General features: G+C 42.5%; 5 protein-coding genes across 6 annotated transcripts; 1 reads left to right on the top strand and 4 right to left on the bottom strand.

The window, feature by feature from the left end:
* Positions 1-24: 24 nt before the first annotated feature.
* Positions 25-4,451, bottom strand: LOC140786128 (plant-specific TFIIB-related protein PTF2). Of its 2 annotated transcripts, XM_073134359.1 has the most exons (3): positions 2,751-4,451; positions 1,016-1,123; positions 25-461 (listed from the first exon to the last, which is right to left on the bottom strand). In XM_073134359.1, exon 1 carries the CDS (start codon positions 4,432-4,434, stop codon positions 2,845-2,847), a length of 1,590 nt encoding a protein of 529 aa, XP_072990460.1. In that variant the 5' UTR covers positions 4,435-4,451; the 3' UTR covers positions 25-461; positions 1,016-1,123; positions 2,751-2,844. The 2 variants fall into 2 exon arrangements, with proteins under 2 accessions (XP_072990460.1, XP_072990452.1); XM_073134351.1 differs by lacking the exon at positions 1,016-1,123.
* A 948-nt stretch (positions 4,452-5,399) lies between these two features.
* Positions 5,400-6,300, top strand: LOC140786154 (dehydration-responsive element-binding protein 2E). Its single transcript, XM_073134391.1, has one exon. The coding sequence runs from the start codon at positions 5,400-5,402 to the stop codon at positions 6,267-6,269; it is 870 nt and encodes a 289-aa protein (XP_072990492.1). The 3' UTR covers positions 6,270-6,300.
* A 3,671-nt stretch (positions 6,301-9,971) lies between these two features.
* Positions 9,972-12,159, bottom strand: LOC140789559 (transcription factor MYB83-like). The gene is made up of 2 exons (XM_073139345.1): positions 11,158-12,159; positions 9,972-10,795 (listed from the first exon to the last, which is right to left on the bottom strand). The coding sequence occupies exons 1-2, from the start codon at positions 11,424-11,426 to the stop codon at positions 10,219-10,221; spliced, it is 846 nt and encodes a 281-aa protein (XP_072995446.1). The 5' UTR covers positions 11,427-12,159; the 3' UTR covers positions 9,972-10,218.
* A 282-nt stretch (positions 12,160-12,441) lies between these two features.
* Positions 12,442-14,359, bottom strand: LOC140789476 (putative pentatricopeptide repeat-containing protein At5g52630). Its single transcript, XM_073139224.1, has one exon. The coding sequence runs from the start codon at positions 14,288-14,290 to the stop codon at positions 12,491-12,493; it is 1,800 nt and encodes a 599-aa protein (XP_072995325.1). The 5' UTR covers positions 14,291-14,359; the 3' UTR covers positions 12,442-12,490.
* Positions 14,360-14,892: 533 nt separating this feature from the next.
* Positions 14,893-16,587, bottom strand: LOC140798148 (uncharacterized). The gene is made up of 3 exons (XM_073151912.1): positions 15,932-16,587; positions 15,632-15,817; positions 14,893-15,432 (listed from the first exon to the last, which is right to left on the bottom strand). The coding sequence occupies exons 1-3, from the start codon at positions 16,442-16,444 to the stop codon at positions 15,139-15,141; spliced, it is 993 nt and encodes a 330-aa protein (XP_073008013.1). The 5' UTR covers positions 16,445-16,587; the 3' UTR covers positions 14,893-15,138.
* Between the last annotated feature and the right edge of the window lie 262 nt (positions 16,588-16,849).

Below are 16,849 nucleotides of genomic sequence, written 5' to 3'. Positions count from 1 at the left end.
AAACTATAAGCCCAAACAAAGGAATGGTGCGAAATTTAGCAAATTATGCTGAAATTCAGGTCACGTTTTAGAGACAGGTATCTCACTTGGTATTCCCAGAAGGAACAACATAATTATGCAACATTTGCTAGGAGGCCAAAATAACAGTGTGAAGCATGGAACTGTCATCAATTCGAGACATAATTTTGAACACAATGACATCTTCAGTGTAGATTATAAAAGGGAGAGAGAAAATTGGCAAAATCTGGTAATTATTGCAGATCTAACATCACGCAGAATGAAGAAGCTGAAAGAGAACCTCTGAAACTGAGTTGCAAAACACTGATGATCAAATCTGTTGAAATAGCGATGAGGTATGCTATTACTTGAAGTCGAAGCCGGTTGCTCTGAAGTATGCAATTGTGACACTCAATTCTAAACCAAGTTGTCAACTCAATAGAGTCCTCCAAAGAGAAAGAACACTGTAAAACAAATATGAAACATTAGCAGGACTCCAAAGTAGTCTCTGGTAGAGTAAATCATAAGTTTGTTTCTCATATGTTTTCCTTCTACATTTACAAGAGAAGGACTACAATAAAAAGCAGTTAACTTACCAACATCTAAAATGCATAATGAACGAAATGTACATGAGTTTATTAGAACACTATACAACAGGGTCCTACCCACTTGTCTCAAAAGGAGAAAAAGGAAAGAAAAAGAAAAAGGTTTCTGTGTACAGTAAAGAAAAGAACAGCTACTTCACAAAGGTTGAAGCACCTCACGCCCAAAACCAAAACCATACGAGTAAAATCTTTTTAATTTATTACTTCCTAATATTGTCAACTCATTTTGGTACATATCCTAGTAAACTCTTGGCTATCCTATATCCTGAAATTTACAAGGCTTACAAATTAATAATCTTTAACCAATAACAATAGGCAAGAAGTTCAGAATTTCAGATGACCAAAGGAGACATTCAAGGGGTCTCTTTTAGCAAAGTTAGCAAGAGATCACCATAGAAGTTCATAATAGTTACCTTGCAGTGTACGCATCACAAAAGAATAGGAAACAGAAGATTCAGTAATTCTCAAGACATGCCCCCAAAGACATTTGAGGCTTTAACAAAGTTTGTATCATGAGGCCCCTATAATATATAACAAGCTTAGCAGCAAAAATATGGCAAAGAATGACCAGCATTGAATATATCAAGCTTGAAATTTCTTAAGAAATTAGGTACGTACTAGCTTTCAAAAGGAGAAAAAAAAACACCCTAACATTACGCATTTTGTGAAGATTTAAATATAATCCAGATGACAAAGAAGAAAGAAACAGGATGATGTATCTTATTCAATAGAATGAGTTCTGTTTTCAAGTTCCATATTAAAACAAAAGGATGCCAAACTTACTCCAAGATACAATGTTTCCGATATAGAAGATAATATGCGTACTTGAAGATGCTAATGAAACATTGAGCCATTGAAGTCTTGGACAAGGTTTTACTGTTAGACCTCTATAGCATTACAAACATCAATCACAGAAAAATATTACCATAAACCTAAGATCCATAATTCTTTCCAGTTCTAGAGAAAAAAGATCCAATGACAGTAATTTTCTTGTATGAAAATACACTCCAATACACCAGCAGCCTTTGATGATAAATTTCAAAATTAGTAGCATTCCTTAGTATAAAAGATGAAAACCAACAGGGAGCCATGGGATGTTTTAATCAAATCTGGTCATTTCTTTTATCAAGAACAATTTTTTTTATCTCTACCCGGCTTTTTTTCTGTCTTTTCTCTGGTTCTCCTAATGGTCTTGTCCTGGGTGCTTACAAATTGAGAACTTTGATGCTTCTATTCTTTCTTTCCTTTTCTCCTTTTTCTTTTTTTAGAAAGAAATCTTTCTTCTATTTATTGATGGAATCAGTTTGAACAAGCAACATGAACCATGAGAAGCATCAAAGTCTATGCAAATTTCATATTAAAAAAATTTCGAGTTGCACTAGTCCATTTTCTAGGATATATCTGCATGTTTTCTGAAATATTCTGCCAATAAAATATTATACCTTCTCTCTTTAGAGTAGTGAATAAAGTTTCCGAGCTGTCTACATACTTATATTTTACTTTAACAAGTTGGATACATAAAGGAAGTATATTTCCAGCAACTAGGAAAAAAACATATTTTACTAGAACAGGGCCTATTGTAGAGAAAATCCATGCTACCTAGACTAGAACACATCATAATTCATTTCATGCTACACTTCTTTTAATCATTGTGAGAATGAAGCATAAGATATTAAGATAACACAAAATGGATCATCTTATTGGTAGATGCTTGTATATTGAAATATATATGCATTGAATAAAATTCACAAACTGAACAAACAGTTGCAATGGTTCAGAGCTAAACATCCATACAGCAATTAATAACAATCACCACATTAACTTCTACAGGGGAATTAGTAGCAAAAGTAATTTCCAATGTTTCTAGAAGGAGAAAAGAACATTAAATTGAGTTTCAAAGTGTCAGCTTTAGATGGTTTCTCTTGAAGTCATCTTTGCACCATGACACTACTCTTATTTGGTTTCTTGCCAGATTAAGGAAAGCCTATACAGTAGGAATGTGTGATAATTAAGGTCCAATAAATATGAAGACGAAGAGCATATATAATTAGAATTATACTTCTATTTACGTCCAACATACGGACAGCATGAACCTAGTGAACTTCAATAATCTGAAGGAGACAAGATATTTCACAAGAATGTCCAAACCTGAAGTGTACTAGCAGCATATACCAGCAAACACTGAAATTCCGCAAGCACTGATATGTATTAACATGGTGTAACTTCTCAATTTTCTTCATCCTTAAGTACCCAATGAACCAAAAACATGCAAGTCGAGCAACCTATTATATTGCCCTTGCTCTATTTCTTCTTCCTCAACTCGATGCAATAGCAAGACCTCAATAATACAATCCTCCCAATCAATGCCTCCTCTGTCACCTTTCCTCTTCCTCCTCCGCTTCCTACCAACCGCTCGTTCTCCTGGACACTCATCCTTCCTGACTTGTAAATCAGCAGCAGCAGACTGAGGCTTCATAACCTCATTAATACGAAGCCTCGCAGCTTCGATCTTGGCCCTCCTCAAACTCCGCAACTCCTTACCATTGACAAATGATGGTGGTGGAGCATCATAGCCCACATCCCTCCCTATGATCTCCTCGAATGACAGATCCTTGTTGGCTTCCAACCTCGTTTTGCACGAGTCAGTCCATGCCTCTATATCCAGTCCCCCTCCTCTTCCCCTCTTTTTATTTCCTTGATCTTTCCCAAGCTCTCTGGGGTTCTTAAGACTAGCGAGCCTCTCTAAGACATTATCATAAGCACTCACTAGACACTCCCCCGACAGTTTGAGACTCTCCATTTTCTCATCATCACCATCGCCCTCGCCATTCTCGAGCTGGAAATACTTGCACTCCTCTTTGCCTGCGGTGAAAGAATAAGCATTTGCGAGTTCAGACGGATCGAAAGTGAATTCATCCAAGAAACTGGCTTCTTCTGAGGGTTTAGAATTGGTCTTCATCGCCATCAACTGGAGCAACAAGGGAGCATTCTGGACAAGGTTCTTAGCCGTGACGTCCTCTCCCCAGGGAAGGAGCGCCTTCGCGACGCGGACTAGAGTCTGTTTGAGCTCCTTATGCCGGAGCCGGCTTGTGGCTATGCCGGCATAGAGATCTCTGGCAATCTCGTCGATCGAAACGGAGAGTTGACCATTAACCTCGGCGACGAAGAAAATTATGGCGGCAACCATCGGGAGTGGATGCCTCCCTGTGGTGAGCGCCCACTTGGTGGAGCAGTGGAGGAGGAATCGGCCTTGGGAGATGAGCTTTTCCGGGTTATCGGCCGCCGACAACGACGGGGAGTTCCGCACGGCGTGCTCGAGGTATCGATCGGCGTCGAAAGCGGGAAGGGGAGGGAGGTCGAGGTGCCGCGCGAGGCGGCCGGCGAGGTGGGCGAGATCGCGCGGGTCGCAGTAGACGGCTCTCGCGACCTGGGCGAGGGAGACGGGAAGGTGGTGCCGGCGCATGACGATGTACGCAGACGCGGCGGCGAGGGCGAGGAGGAAGGCGGAGGACGGCGTGGCAAGTTCACCGTCGGTGGCGTCGAGGGCGAGGCGGAGGGCCTCGGAAGCACGGGAGGGGTTGAGGCCAAGGGAAGTGAGGAGATTTGATGCGGCGAGGGTGGCGGCATGGAGCTTGCGCTCGCGGTAGCCAAAGTCGCCGACGGAGTAGAGGAGTTGGGTGGAGGAGTCCGGCCGGCCGTCAGCGGTGAAGGTGGTTTGGGACACCAAGGCGGAGGCACTGTGCACGCGGCCGCAAGAGTCGCAGACAAGGCCGCCGGAGTCGAGGTCGGTGATCACACGGCCCACGCCGCACGACCAGCACCACGGATCCATCGCCCTTCGACTCCGAGTGGAGGAGGTTAGGGTTTTATAGAAAGAGTTTGAAACGGGTCGATTTCATATCGGATGCGGATCCATCCTGGGTTAACTTAATGGTTTGTAATCGTACACCATAGTGGGCCAAGTCCGGCCCAGCCTTAGGTCAAGTATTGCTTTGGGCTGGGCTGGTCCGGTTATCTTATTAATTTTACACTATAAGATGAATCTTGGCCCAAGGCAACATTTAAGGCCCCGAGTATAGGAAAGTCCTGTTAACATAGTAACGAGAGAGAGAGAGAGAGAGAGAGAGAGAGAGAGAGAGAGAGATCTCGGGAATCAGGGCCTCTCCTAGCATGGTAACATGTGAATTAGAACGCTCGTGAAAGCCAAAAATGTTGTGAGGTGGATCTTAAAGGCTCTCTCACTACTCATTCTTGTACTCTTCTCATCAATTAATGTACTCCTTTCATGCTCTGCATCTCTCCCATTACTAAAACCACATGTGGATGGAACTATTGCTACGCTTAAACGAAGCCTTAGTTCTTGAAGCTTTAAATGGACCTGATGAAATCCAGCTTCATCCGTTTACAAGCATTTCATTTAACTTTTAAGCATGAGAGATATCAAGCTAAAATTAAGCTCGAAACCGTGTACTCATGTTAAACCTTTATCTCCGGCTACTCCTTTTTATTGCCGTTTTCGGTTTACAGAATTTCTTCACTTCTTTTTTTGTATTTGATGAAAATATAATTGATATAGGTTTAAGTTTAAGATTGCGAGGAGAAGAATGCCCACCTAGAGATGCCTAACGGTCACATGCCTTCGAAATAACCAACCGTGATAACATTTAAACCAAACACCACTCCTCTCACTACTTATCCCGCGCCTTCTCTCCCCTTCTACTTCACTCGTCTCTTCCTCTTCCCCACTTCACTCCTACTACTACTTCTACTACTACTACTACTAACCTCCACCTATCCATGGAGAACTTTAGGAAAGCCCCTCCTCGGCCGTGGAAGAAGGGCCCGACCCGCGGCAAAGGCGGGCCTCAGAATGCCTCGTGCGAGTACCGCGGCGTCCGGCAGCGGACTTGGGGCAAGTGGGTGGCCGAGATCAGGGAGCCCAAAAAGAGGACTCGCCTATGGCTCGGTTCCTTCGCCACCGCAGAGGAGGCGGCGTTAGCCTACGACGAGGCCGCCCGTAGGCTCTACGGCCCCGACGCGTACGTCAACCTACCGCACCTCCGTGCCAATATCAACTCCGCTGTCATTGGTAAGGCGGCGCAAAGGCTCAAGTGGTTTCCTTCCAAGAACTTCTCTTCACTGATACCTTCTTGTGGTCTTTTAAATCTCAATGCTCAGCATAATGTTCATGTCATTCATCAAAAGCTTCAAGAGCTCAACAACTCTAAACTTTCTCTTCCTCCTCCCCCTCTTCCTCCCCTTACTACTACTAATTCTACTTCCTTTTCTTCTTCCTCTTCTTCTTCATATTCTTGTCCTAGTTCTTTCCAATATTTGGAACCTTTACCATTCAGTAAAGTAGCCAATGAAACAGAGAAGCCTCAGATTGATCTCAAGGAGTTCCTTCAGCAAATAGGTGTGTTGAAGGAGGAAGTCAATGTACCTAAGTGTGGTGAGGTTGATGGAAACTCAGAGTTGCCAGCAACAACCCATGAGAGCAGCGGAATAGATTCACAGATGTTGGATTTCGATCAGAATAACTTCAACTGGGATGTGTTGGCGGAGATGCGAGACATGGAGGAAGATCCGGTAGGCGTCAACGGCTGTTTGTATGTCGAGGATTTGCATGAAGAACTAAACTTGCCGATCTCCATATGGGATCTCTGATTGATCTGTCATAGCGGTAGATAATATAGTGGTGGAGATGCTTATGTATGTGCTTTTGATAACAGAGAGACCTCTGTTTAGCTACTTATGTGTCACTCTCTGTGCAGGATTAGTATGTTAAGTTGGTAAGATCTCTGCATGGTAGTGTACCTTTCCAGTGAAAGATCCGCTATAAGATTTGGTTGAAAAAAAAAAAACTAGCAAGAGTTTGATTGTAATACTCCTATAGCACTTGATTGCCTGAGTAAAGCAAGTGATACATAAAGTACATTTGATCATCTTCCTATATATTTTTCATATCTTATTGTTTGATACAAGACAAGTAAATATATCTGTGCATCTTCTATCCATTTTTCATACTCAATTCCTCATATATGGGTCTCATCGTCTTATAAAGTAAATTTGATGGACTAAAAGGATTCTTAAGTCTCTCTGCAAGGAATTAAGATTTCTTAAACAAACAAAAAAAAGCCAATAATTTGAGTGGACCTCCATAAACTCTGAATGTTAATTACGGTGATCAGGATCCATAATGCTCGCATGCAATTGGTAAATATACCAGAACTGCACATAATAATTTCAGGAAAAATAAAATATATCAAGAGGGAGTGGAAAGCGATTAGCTTTTTGTGTCAACTGTATAATGCCGCAGTGGATTCATATCTTTGTGTATACATCAAATGTAATCAAAATCGACAATAATTCATCCAAAAGAGGTTTAAAAAAAAATTCTCCCAATTGGCAAAATCACAACCTCCAACATTTTATTAAAGGGGGGTGAAGAAAAACTCGATCTCCTCACTCTCCTACCTGAGGGCTCGGGTGAAGGCAGTGAGGATACGGGAGATTCCGCGTCGGATTCGGGCGTACGCGCTGCGCGAATAGGGCTCCGCCTCCCTCGCCATCGTCTCAACCGCCTCCACGAATAGACTTAGGCTCCGCACCGGCGGCAAGTACAGCGTCAGGGGCGCCGCCGAGAACGCCACCGCGAATAGCAACTGCAGCATCTACGGGATCCCAAATCCAAACCCAGATCCGGATTAAACCTTTCCTCTAAAACCCCTTCTCTCTCTCTCTCTCCCCGAAGACTAGTAGAAGTATATAAAGGGAGGGCGGCCCACAGAGGTAGGATTGTTGTAGTCTGTGGAAGTGCGAGGAGGGACATGCAAATTAAACTAGTGGACTAGTCGTTCTGCTTCCATGTAGAGAGACGGGCAAAGGAGTTGACTGACGGATCGATCGATACTTCGGACGTCGTACTCTTTCTCATCCTAACTTGTATATAATAATCTGGGGGAATAAGAGAGTGACAGGGGGCCTTCTGGTGGTGCATTGTAGATGGCGTCTTCTTGCTTCTTTTGTGGGAGTAGTTGGTGCCAAAGAATGCTTCTAAGAGAAGCGAGCTTTTGATCAAAGATGTGTGAATGTGAGAACGGAGAAAGGCTATTATCACCTTTACTCTTGGTTGTTGGAGCTCCCACATGATTGATTAGCTATAGGTGTTCGGATAGTGATAAATTATATTTTTATTTTTACTTTTTAATGTATATTTGGATTTGGATTTCGCATTTAGATAGTAATTTTATTTGTCATATTTACTAATTATAATTACGGTCTTGTTCAGATATTAAGTATATTCATATTAATTTTGTAAATTTATAAGAATTTTATATATCATATATGTTAAAAAAAATTAGATTTAAGGAATCATAAGAATTTTTTTTTTTGAAATAGTCTTTTATATTACTATTTTACTAATTAATACTCTCTAACTCATAACCATATTCATATACATTGTTAGGATATAAATTTATTTTTTAACTTATATCCGACAAAACTCAAATACAGAAATCGAATCGGATTAAATTTTCTTTACCCGTGTTCACCCCCAACCCAAAGGCCAAAGAGCATAGATTCAGCATGGGTAAATTCTATTTGGGTTTAAGTGTAGATAAATTATTGGATGTGCATCCAATTAATCCAAATCGTGTTGGATCTAAATCCTATGCGCCATCTACATTCAATTTTGGACACAATTGGAAGTGTAAAGTGCACGCAATCTATAGTCTAGTACACATCCAACTGAATGCATGAACGAGTCGAATTGTAGTTTATCCCCCCATTCATACTTTATGGGAAGTTGCATCTCGATGGATTACATGAATTTCTTGCAGTCCTGTTATAATGAAATAGTTAAATGCTTTGAACTTATTGATAATAACCATCAACGAGTAAAAACATTGATCTATTAATGCAAGTTACCCGATTCCCCTTCCAATGAATTGGGCCCCATCCATTCGGTATATATATATATATATATATATTTCTAATGATCTCTGGGGATAGTGATAGAGGAGTGGATGTGAATAAGATATTGAAAATATATGCAAGTCACTTTAGGGATAAATTTATACTTTCCAACATATATTTATTGACTTTTTATCTCTCATTTCTCACGTTTTAAACTTAGTTAGGAATAAATTGTGGACTTAAGGATAAGTGGGTTAAGCTGGTTTGTATACTTACGGGCTTATAAGACTACAATAGGTCTTGTAAGCTAGCATTTCAGCCTTGTGTATTAAACTAGTTTAAAACTTTTTATTTATAAAGCTAGTTTGTGGGCTTGTAAGTCTATCATCAACCTTGTAAACTATTAAGCAGTAAGGTTTTAAGCCTATGTACAGACTTTATCTTTTTTGAAGCTAGTTTATGAGGTGTAAGCTTACAATCAGTCTTGTAATAAGTTTACAAGCAGTCTTGTAAGGCAATAAGCAGTTGCATTTTAATCTCCTTGTGGTTTTTAAGCTACTTTGAATACTTCAATTTTAAGCTGATTTGCAGAATTGTAAGCCTCCAAGCAGCTAAAGGAAATACCAGCAACCGATCTTGTGTTTTAAGCATGTTTGTCTTTTAAGTTAGTAACCTATCCTGCGCCATGTAACTAATACAACAACTTCATCATTAATTTAAACACTGTACAACTTTATTGATGTAACTGTTGAGTTTTTTTTTTTTTTTTTTCACCATGACTTAAGTTTTTCTGCACTGATGTAAGCAATCGTTTAATATGCTATTATATTTTACATGGTTGGTACCTCACCATGATGAAATATGAGTGTTTTTTTTATAAAAAAAAAAGGAGCACTAGCACGATTAGAAAGATGATAGAGGACATCGAGCAGACATGGAAAGATTAGTGTAAATTATTTCAAATATAAATTTATTTTATCCTTTTAGAAATTATCATTTATTTTTCTCTCCCCTATTTGGCCTTTTAAACGTGGTTAATAATTCGCTAAAATTAGTTGCTCTCTGTATTAATATGACGAAGGTAACGTCATTTACGAGTGCATCGTCGTCTCTTGTAAACACGTCACATTTCAATTGTTACTATCACCATGGCATCGACAAGAGTATTAGGATAACACTCGGTGTCTCCACGGCTCTCTTGTCAATCCAAGCCCCCATGATAGTAACTTGTTCGCTATTGTCCATGTGTTAATAAATGAAAAAAGGGTCTTAAAAAGAAGCTGGAATCTAGCAAATATTGCCTAATGCCACCATGATGAAAGACCTGCCGAAACGGACACTGCATCAATACATTGATGTCAAGTGTTTCTTGGAAGGAACCAACTTTGTCAATAAAAATATATTCCCTTCGTGAGAAGAAGAAGATGATTCCATCAGCTAGAGAGAGACACCTTAAAGAGAAATTATTCCTTTTCTGATGTGATCGCATTACATACGTGTACATACTCCATTTATGTGCATGCAAGAGGAACCAAAAATTTATCAACATAATACACCGACCTTTATGGAATTGGGATAGGCAAAGAGAATAATCTTAATTATGTATACACTGGCCAACCTTCGAGGAAGGGGGAGTGGTGGTTGTAGCAATCTTTCGCTTGGAGGAAAGGTGGGAGAAGAGAATGATGAGAGAGTTCATTCATTCAACTTGGAAATCAAGGAAAGGAAAAGAAGAGACGCCTCTCATCAACTCCTCCAAATCCCACTCCATTTTGACGTTATCACCCAGATCCCAATATACATCCCTAGTGATTGGTGCAGTATTCATGTTATCTATTGTGTGATTTGCATCTATATGTATACTCTCCTTAGGAGGAACAAAGAGGCCATATCCTCCTCTTGTAGGACTACTTCCCCCCATGGCCAACCCATGAGGGGTACTCCAATAATGACCATCCTCCAAACCAGTTGCAACTCGTGTTAAAGAAGTGGGTCCTTGGAATGGATCACTTTCGATGGTAATCGAACCACAACTTGCGTCTGGCAATGGCGCCGATAGGTTGTAGTGTCCGTTCATTAACCAACTTTGCACTGGTGATGACAATGATGATGATGATGATGATGATGAGTGCATGTACATGGGCTTGAGTTCATGTTCATAGTCTTTTGGAGATGAAGATGATGAATCCTTCAGCTTCTTTTTAATGGTGGAGTTCCAGAAATTCTTTATCTCATTGTCGGTGCGCCCCGGAAGACGTGCCGCAATCTGAGACCATCTAGAATAGACATAGAAATGTGGCATAAGATGCATGGCTAGCTATCATGATCATGCATATGGATAATGGACTATTACGTAGAAGGGAATCTCCACACTATCATCTAGAAAACCAAGTAGGTAAAAGCTATGACCATGTACCGCTTTCGTCTCTATAATCTTCCAGCTTTTTCCTAGGTGGATGCATGACAATCGTATGTGCATGTAATTGTTATCTAATGCATGTGTATGAGAATATACCAAAAGGTTGTACAACTATGTCAAGACGTCGACCAGCTAGCTACTTGAATAATATCTCAACTATGATTAGAGAGAGAGAGAGAGAGAGAGAGAGAGAGAGAGAGAGAGAGAGAGAGAGAGAACCTATTGCCAAGGATGGAGTGCAAGTGAACGATGAACTCCTCTTCTTGAGGGGTGAAAGCACCGCGCTTGAGATCGGGCCTTAAGTAATTGATCCATCGAAGACGGCAGCTCTTACCGCACCTTTGTAAGCCCGCATTCCTCGCGACATCACTCCAGCTCCCCTGCGCATTCGTAAGCATGTACGCAATAAGCTTGTCATCCTCCTCCGGTGACCACAGCCCTTTCCTTAGCTTTGTCTCATTCTTTGTCGGAGCGTCCGGTTTCCTCATTTGTGCCAACTTGTAATGCGAAGTGGATGAGTCCTGGATCTCCAAGTGGTTAATTTGAGAAGAATTAATGGACCTAGCTAGCTCTCTGTCTGTCTGTCTGTCTCTCTATATATATACTAACATGAATTCAGAACGGGGAAAAGATGAAGAAGATGACATAATGATGATGGCGATGGCTGTGAACTTTGCTTGAAAAATGGAGAAGCTGATGGAGAGAGGTATCCAAGAAGTCTAACGAGAACGGTTTGGAGCGGGACCTTGGAGAGAGATAGTCTTACTGTCTTTTACTCAAACTTTTGTCTCTTTGGTTGCAATTTTCTTCCCTCACAAGGTAAACATGGTGCAGAGATGATGAGAGAGAGAGAGAGAGAGAGAGAGTAAGATACTATAAAAGAGAGGGGGATTGTTTTATGACGAAGCTAAGTTTGTTAATTTGCTTGTAGTTCAAATAATGTCCTCGCTTCACCTTATACCATCATGCACTCATGTATATGTGTAGATCATCCAGGAGATGAGTGCGTGAAAGCCCTTTGCATGAAGTACACGCATGGCGATCAGACGTAGGTCCTCCTTAAAACAACCTTTTGTAGGTCCGTCGAAGATACTAAAGTACACCCCAGTGTCACTTTCTAGTATTAATATAACTCTCGCACAAAAATGAAGTATCAGATCTACTCTCCCAATAGGGAGCAGATCCTCTGGAATACTTGACAGCTTCGACTGGCTGTAGCCTGTACGGATTAACTCTGCCTTGTTAATCCACAGTACCTTCCTGATTGTATTTTCTATATTTGAGGAATGTACTTACCTATGTTCGCATGATGACATTAACGCTTGGTTAGTTGGAACGTCATCAATAGGTCATGATACCAAAAATATGAATCTTCCAACGTCGTTACCACTCAACTCATTGTTCACCTTTAGTTTTTCTTGAAACAGAGAATGAATTAGTGAGCTTTGTTGGATTTCCAAATTACTCCTCCTTCCAAAGAATTATGGGTTGGGAAAAAAGGGGGGAAAAAAAGAGAGGCAGGCAATAGATTACCTTTCACCTAATATGCCGCTCACCAAAAATCCCTACAAGAACACTCGCCATTCTCAAATCGGTGAAACCTGTGGTTGTCCCTGAGAACCACCGTCCTTCCAGTGCATTTACTAAGATACTTAATCGCAGTATGGCAGTCATTGCACACCCTCAAGTTCTTCATCACCCTTATGGCCACCCCCTCAGGCACTATCAGCAATCCAAGCCCAATGGCCAGCCTCTCGCTGTGGTACCTCACCGCTGCCGCCTTCTCCTCCCCGTCCACATCCCGCAACACCCCGCTCGTGTCCGCCTTGTAACCGGCCGCCTCCATCCTCTCCCCGACCTCTTCTAACACTTTGTATATCTCCTCGCTTCTCCAGTGGCTCCGGTCACTGGACACGAAGGTGTGCACCCTTCCCCCAGCCTCCAGCCAGCTCAGCCCCGTCTCCTTGCGCACACCACAGTCCCGCATAGCCTTACGGGCACGAGCTGCGTCGACGTACCTCCCTGCGGCTGCGTACGTGCCGGAGAGCAGCATGTGCGCGCCGGAGCTGCGTGATCCAGTTGCAAACAGCCGGTTTGCAGCTATCGCTGCAGTGTCCGCGTCCTTGTGGATGCGGCAGGCTGTCAGAAGCGCGCCCCAGACGGACTCCGTCGGCTCCATTGGCATTGTTTCGATGAAGACAAGAGCCTCGGGAATGCGCCCCGTGCGTCCGAGGAGGTCGACCATGGCGGCATAATGCTCGGGGCCTGGCTCGACGCTGTGTTCCGGCATAAGGGCGAAGTAGCGTTTCCCCTCGTCGACGAGGCCCGCGTGACTGCAGGCTGTAAGAAGGCAGAGGAAGGTGATATAATTAGGGCGGAACCCAGCAGTCTTCATATATTCGAACCTCTCAAAGGCAGCCGTGATGTGGCCGTGCTGTGCGGAGGCGATGAGGACGGCGTTCCAAGCGCCTAGATTTCGCTCCGGCATCTCCTCGAACACTTGATAGGCATGCTCGGCAATGCCGCACTTGGAGTAAAGCGAGATGAGAGCACTGCCAACAAACGGGGACACATCGAGGCCTGCCTTGACGGCGCGGGCGTGGACCTGTGCCCCGAGGTCGAGTAAGGTCGAAGCCGCGCATACACGGACGACGCAGGAGAAGGTAAAATCATTAACCTCGACCCCATCGAGAAGCGCAGATTTGAATAAATCAAACGCATCGGCATTGAGCCCCCCGTCGGCATAGCCGCAGATGAGGGCAGACCAAGAGACCACATTCCGGTGGGGCATTCCGTCGAACATCTGCCGTGCATCAGCGAGAAGGCCACACTTGGCGTACATGTCAACAATCGAGGATGCGACGAAGACATCGACGGCGAAGGGGGACTTCACAGCGAGGGCGTGCAGGGAGCGGGCGAGGGCGGGAGCGGCTATGGCTGCGGCGGACTTGGCGGCGGAGGGGAGGGAGCGGTCGGAGACGGGGACGCCGGCGAGTAGCATGGAGCGAAAGGAGGAAAGGGCAAGAGAAGGGAGGCCATTCTGGGAGAGGGATGAGAGGAGAGCGGACCAGGAGGGAGGGGAGGGAGGGGAAGGAAGGTCAAGGAAGGCGCGGAGGGACAGGAGGGGGAGGGAGCAGCGGGAGTAGAAGGTGATGAGGTGGTTGGAGAGGAGGGAGAAGGGAGAGGAAGGAGAAGAGGATGGGATTGATCCAGATTTGAAGAGGTGGGAGTGGAGCTGCTGGCCTTGGGGGAGAGCGCGGGAAGTGGAGAGGGAGAGGAGTAGGGAGGAGAGGGCGCGGGGGCAGGTCGGAGGCGGGTGCGGGTGCAATTTGGGGAGAGGGAGGAGGGGCATTTAGGGAAGTGTCATAATATTTTCAGAAAGGGTCAAGTTTAACGACGTGGTCTTGTGTTTATACCTAAATGATCACGCCTATCAGTTGTCTAGTAGCAAAAAGAGAGTATCTTTTTTCTTTTGACAATAAAAAAATAAAAAAAAAGTTTAGTAGTTGGGTGTTTCCGGCTTATTAGACAAGTCATGGTTCAATTCCTCTCTTTAATATCAAAATTTATATTTGGTAATTTTATTTCTTCAAATAGCTATATATGTATAATTAAAACTCATGCTTATATTTTTCAGAAAGATTGACTTTAATGTCCAACCTTATATAGCCGAGAGAAAGTTAACTCTTTTATCTAATCTATAATTAATATGATCCGTTAAAAAAAATAAAAAGAAGGTCTCACACTTTATTTGTTTCCCCGCTTGATGTAGATATTCCATCTAAAATAATAGATGCATCCTTCCTAACTAAAATAAAGCTTATTTATGCCCATAAACACTTTTTAAATAATTTACAATCATTGATAATTTTTTTCTCTACTACATAACAATCACTATTAATGAACAAGATAATACCACGTCATCTTTATTTGTAAAGTATTTGTAGACGTAACATTATTCTTAAAGTATTCATTTAATGAATCTCACTCAATCTTAATATTGAGTTAAAGTTTACTCTTTTCTTGCATAGAAATCTTGAGCTTACATATCTCGATCAGGAAAATTAGTGCTCCCCCTTAAATCGGCAAACCCCAATTACTTATATAGAACTCATTTATACACTTGATAATGGCACATCCTGCAATTCATCTATTATGCAAGAGAAAATGATAATAGTGCAAATGCTAGTATTTCACACTCTATCCATGATAGCTCGCAATTGAACATGTGCTATTATAGATTTGGGTATAAAATGCACTGTTGAGGATGAGGAGGAGGAGGCACTCTGCATGATGATGATACCTCGGCCTAATTAAATTCCCCACTACTCTGTAAGTGGATCTTGATCTCACATGCACAACTATGGGGAGACCTTGCCCAGACTCAAGCTTGTCTTGCATACTTCGACCAGCTCCATACATTGGTTTGTTCTTTGCAGACACATAGAGCCTCAAGGCCAAGGAGCTTTGGCTATCAACATAGGATTCCTCCCCCTGTTGGAATATGAAAGTAGAACAAAGAAAAGTAAACTCAATTAGTATGGTTGGTGGGATGGTTTTACTTACATAATTGTTTAGTGTTAGTGCTCCATCATTCTGAGAGTTGCTAGAAAATGGTTAGTCATGATAACAGCCACTTAAATTGAATCCAGCAATAAGCTTAATTTTATTATTGAAATCAGCATTGCTCTACCTGTGAGCTGGCAAATATCATACGCCCAAAAGCCATTTCCAATGATGGTGGGCTAATGTGCAAGCCAAAGACCTTGGAGTAGTTGTCGATCTCCATGTCGACAGAACAATTGCAAGCTAAGATATTAGTTATAACTCCAGTGCTATCCAACCCCTCTCCAAGGCTAAATCTCTCTATCTTTCCAATCTGCATGTGAAAAATATTTAAATAAATGAGCTTTATTGTGCAAGAATCATGTTCTTCAAACAGGCCCATATCTTTTTTCTCCAAACTTGTACTCCTTTTGCTGTCAGAGTATACCTTGAAGGAAATCTTGGGTGTTGGAGGCTTAGTTGCCAAGAAGAACACAAGAAATGCACATCCCACACTCATCACTAGCCTCCATATCACTTGAAACATGATGCAGCAACAAGAGGAAGAAGGGTCCAAGGACAAGAACTTCCAAAGTCCACTTCTCCTCCCCCCACTCTCACTATCATCTCCCTCCTGTCCTGTCACAATCCGAAGAACCTGGTGGCTGCCGCCTTTAGATCGGCTATCGGTGCTTTGCACATCATAGGCTACCTTCTTCTCATGGAGGAAGGAGTTATTGGATCCACGTGATGACGAGTAACGGGAGAGAGTAAAACGGGAGGCCTCACGAGAGTTGCGGTTCTCACTAAAGGTCTCATGGGGGAAGGGAGAGAGGAAGGCGGATTCCGATGGGTGGCTGTTGCCGTGGGAGGTGGTGGAGGGGCTCTCGACATAGTAGAGGGCACATGGGGAGGAGTGGAAGAGGGCTTCTTGATCTTCTCCTACGCCATGGTTTGCCATCTTGGTTGAGATTGGAGTGAGTTGAGAGAGAGGAGGGACAAATGTGTGAGCTTTTTATATTCGAGCGGGAAGAATGGAGGTATAGAAAGCTTATTTGAAGGTGCCATTATTACAGGGAGAATGCTTTTACTAAGGACAGGTAAGAGCTCATTAACTGGGACCATTAGCATTAGTACTCATCATTCCTATATGTAGGAATGTGATGTTATATGGGTGTAATTTTCCAAATCCTAAAGCTAAATGGTCTCTTACCATCGTGTAGAAGCAACCACTTTAAAGTATAGATGTTAAGATTGTACAAATAAACTGTATTACTTTATTGAGAAGCTAGTTGGCTTAAATCCACTTTTGTTTAGGGTAATTAATAACATACTAGATTAACATGTGAAGAACATTATACAAAGA

The sequence above is a fragment of the Typha latifolia genome, chromosome 1 (assembly GCF_019914945.1).
Source record: "Typha latifolia isolate L0001 chromosome 1, TyphaL0001v2, whole genome shotgun sequence".
NCBI lineage: Eukaryota > Viridiplantae > Streptophyta > Magnoliopsida > Poales > Typhaceae > Typha > Typha latifolia.
This window is presented reverse-complemented; position numbering and strand designations above follow the sequence as displayed.

Bases quoted from the DNA above. Each gene is read 5' to 3' on its own strand.
- LOC140786128 (XM_073134359.1), bottom strand. From the start codon at position 4,434: ATGGATCCGTGGTGCTGGTCGTGCGGCGTGGGCCGTGTGATCACCGAC.
- LOC140786154 (XM_073134391.1), top strand. From the start codon at position 5,400: ATGGAGAACTTTAGGAAAGCCCCTCCTCGGCCGTGGAAGAAGGGCCCG.
- LOC140798148 (XM_073151912.1), bottom strand. From the start codon at position 16,444: ATGGCAAACCATGGCGTAGGAGAAGATCAAGAAGCCCTCTTCCACTCC. The intron at 15,818-15,931 runs GTATACTCTGAC...TTTCACATGCAG, and splicing joins CACCCAAGATTTCCTTCAAG to ATTGGAAAGATAGAGAGATT. The intron at 15,433-15,631 runs GTAGAGCAATGC...ATATTCCAACAG, and splicing joins TGATATTTGCCAGCTCACAG to GGGGAGGAATCCTATGTTGA.
- LOC140789476 (XM_073139224.1), bottom strand. From the start codon at position 14,290: ATGCCCCTCCTCCCTCTCCCCAAATTGCACCCGCACCCGCCTCCGACC.
- LOC140789559 (XM_073139345.1), bottom strand. From the start codon at position 11,426: ATGAGGAAACCGGACGCTCCGACAAAGAATGAGACAAAGCTAAGGAAA. The intron at 10,796-11,157 runs GTTCTCTCTCTC...TGTCTATTCTAG, and splicing joins CACTCCATCCTTGGCAATAG to ATGGTCTCAGATTGCGGCAC.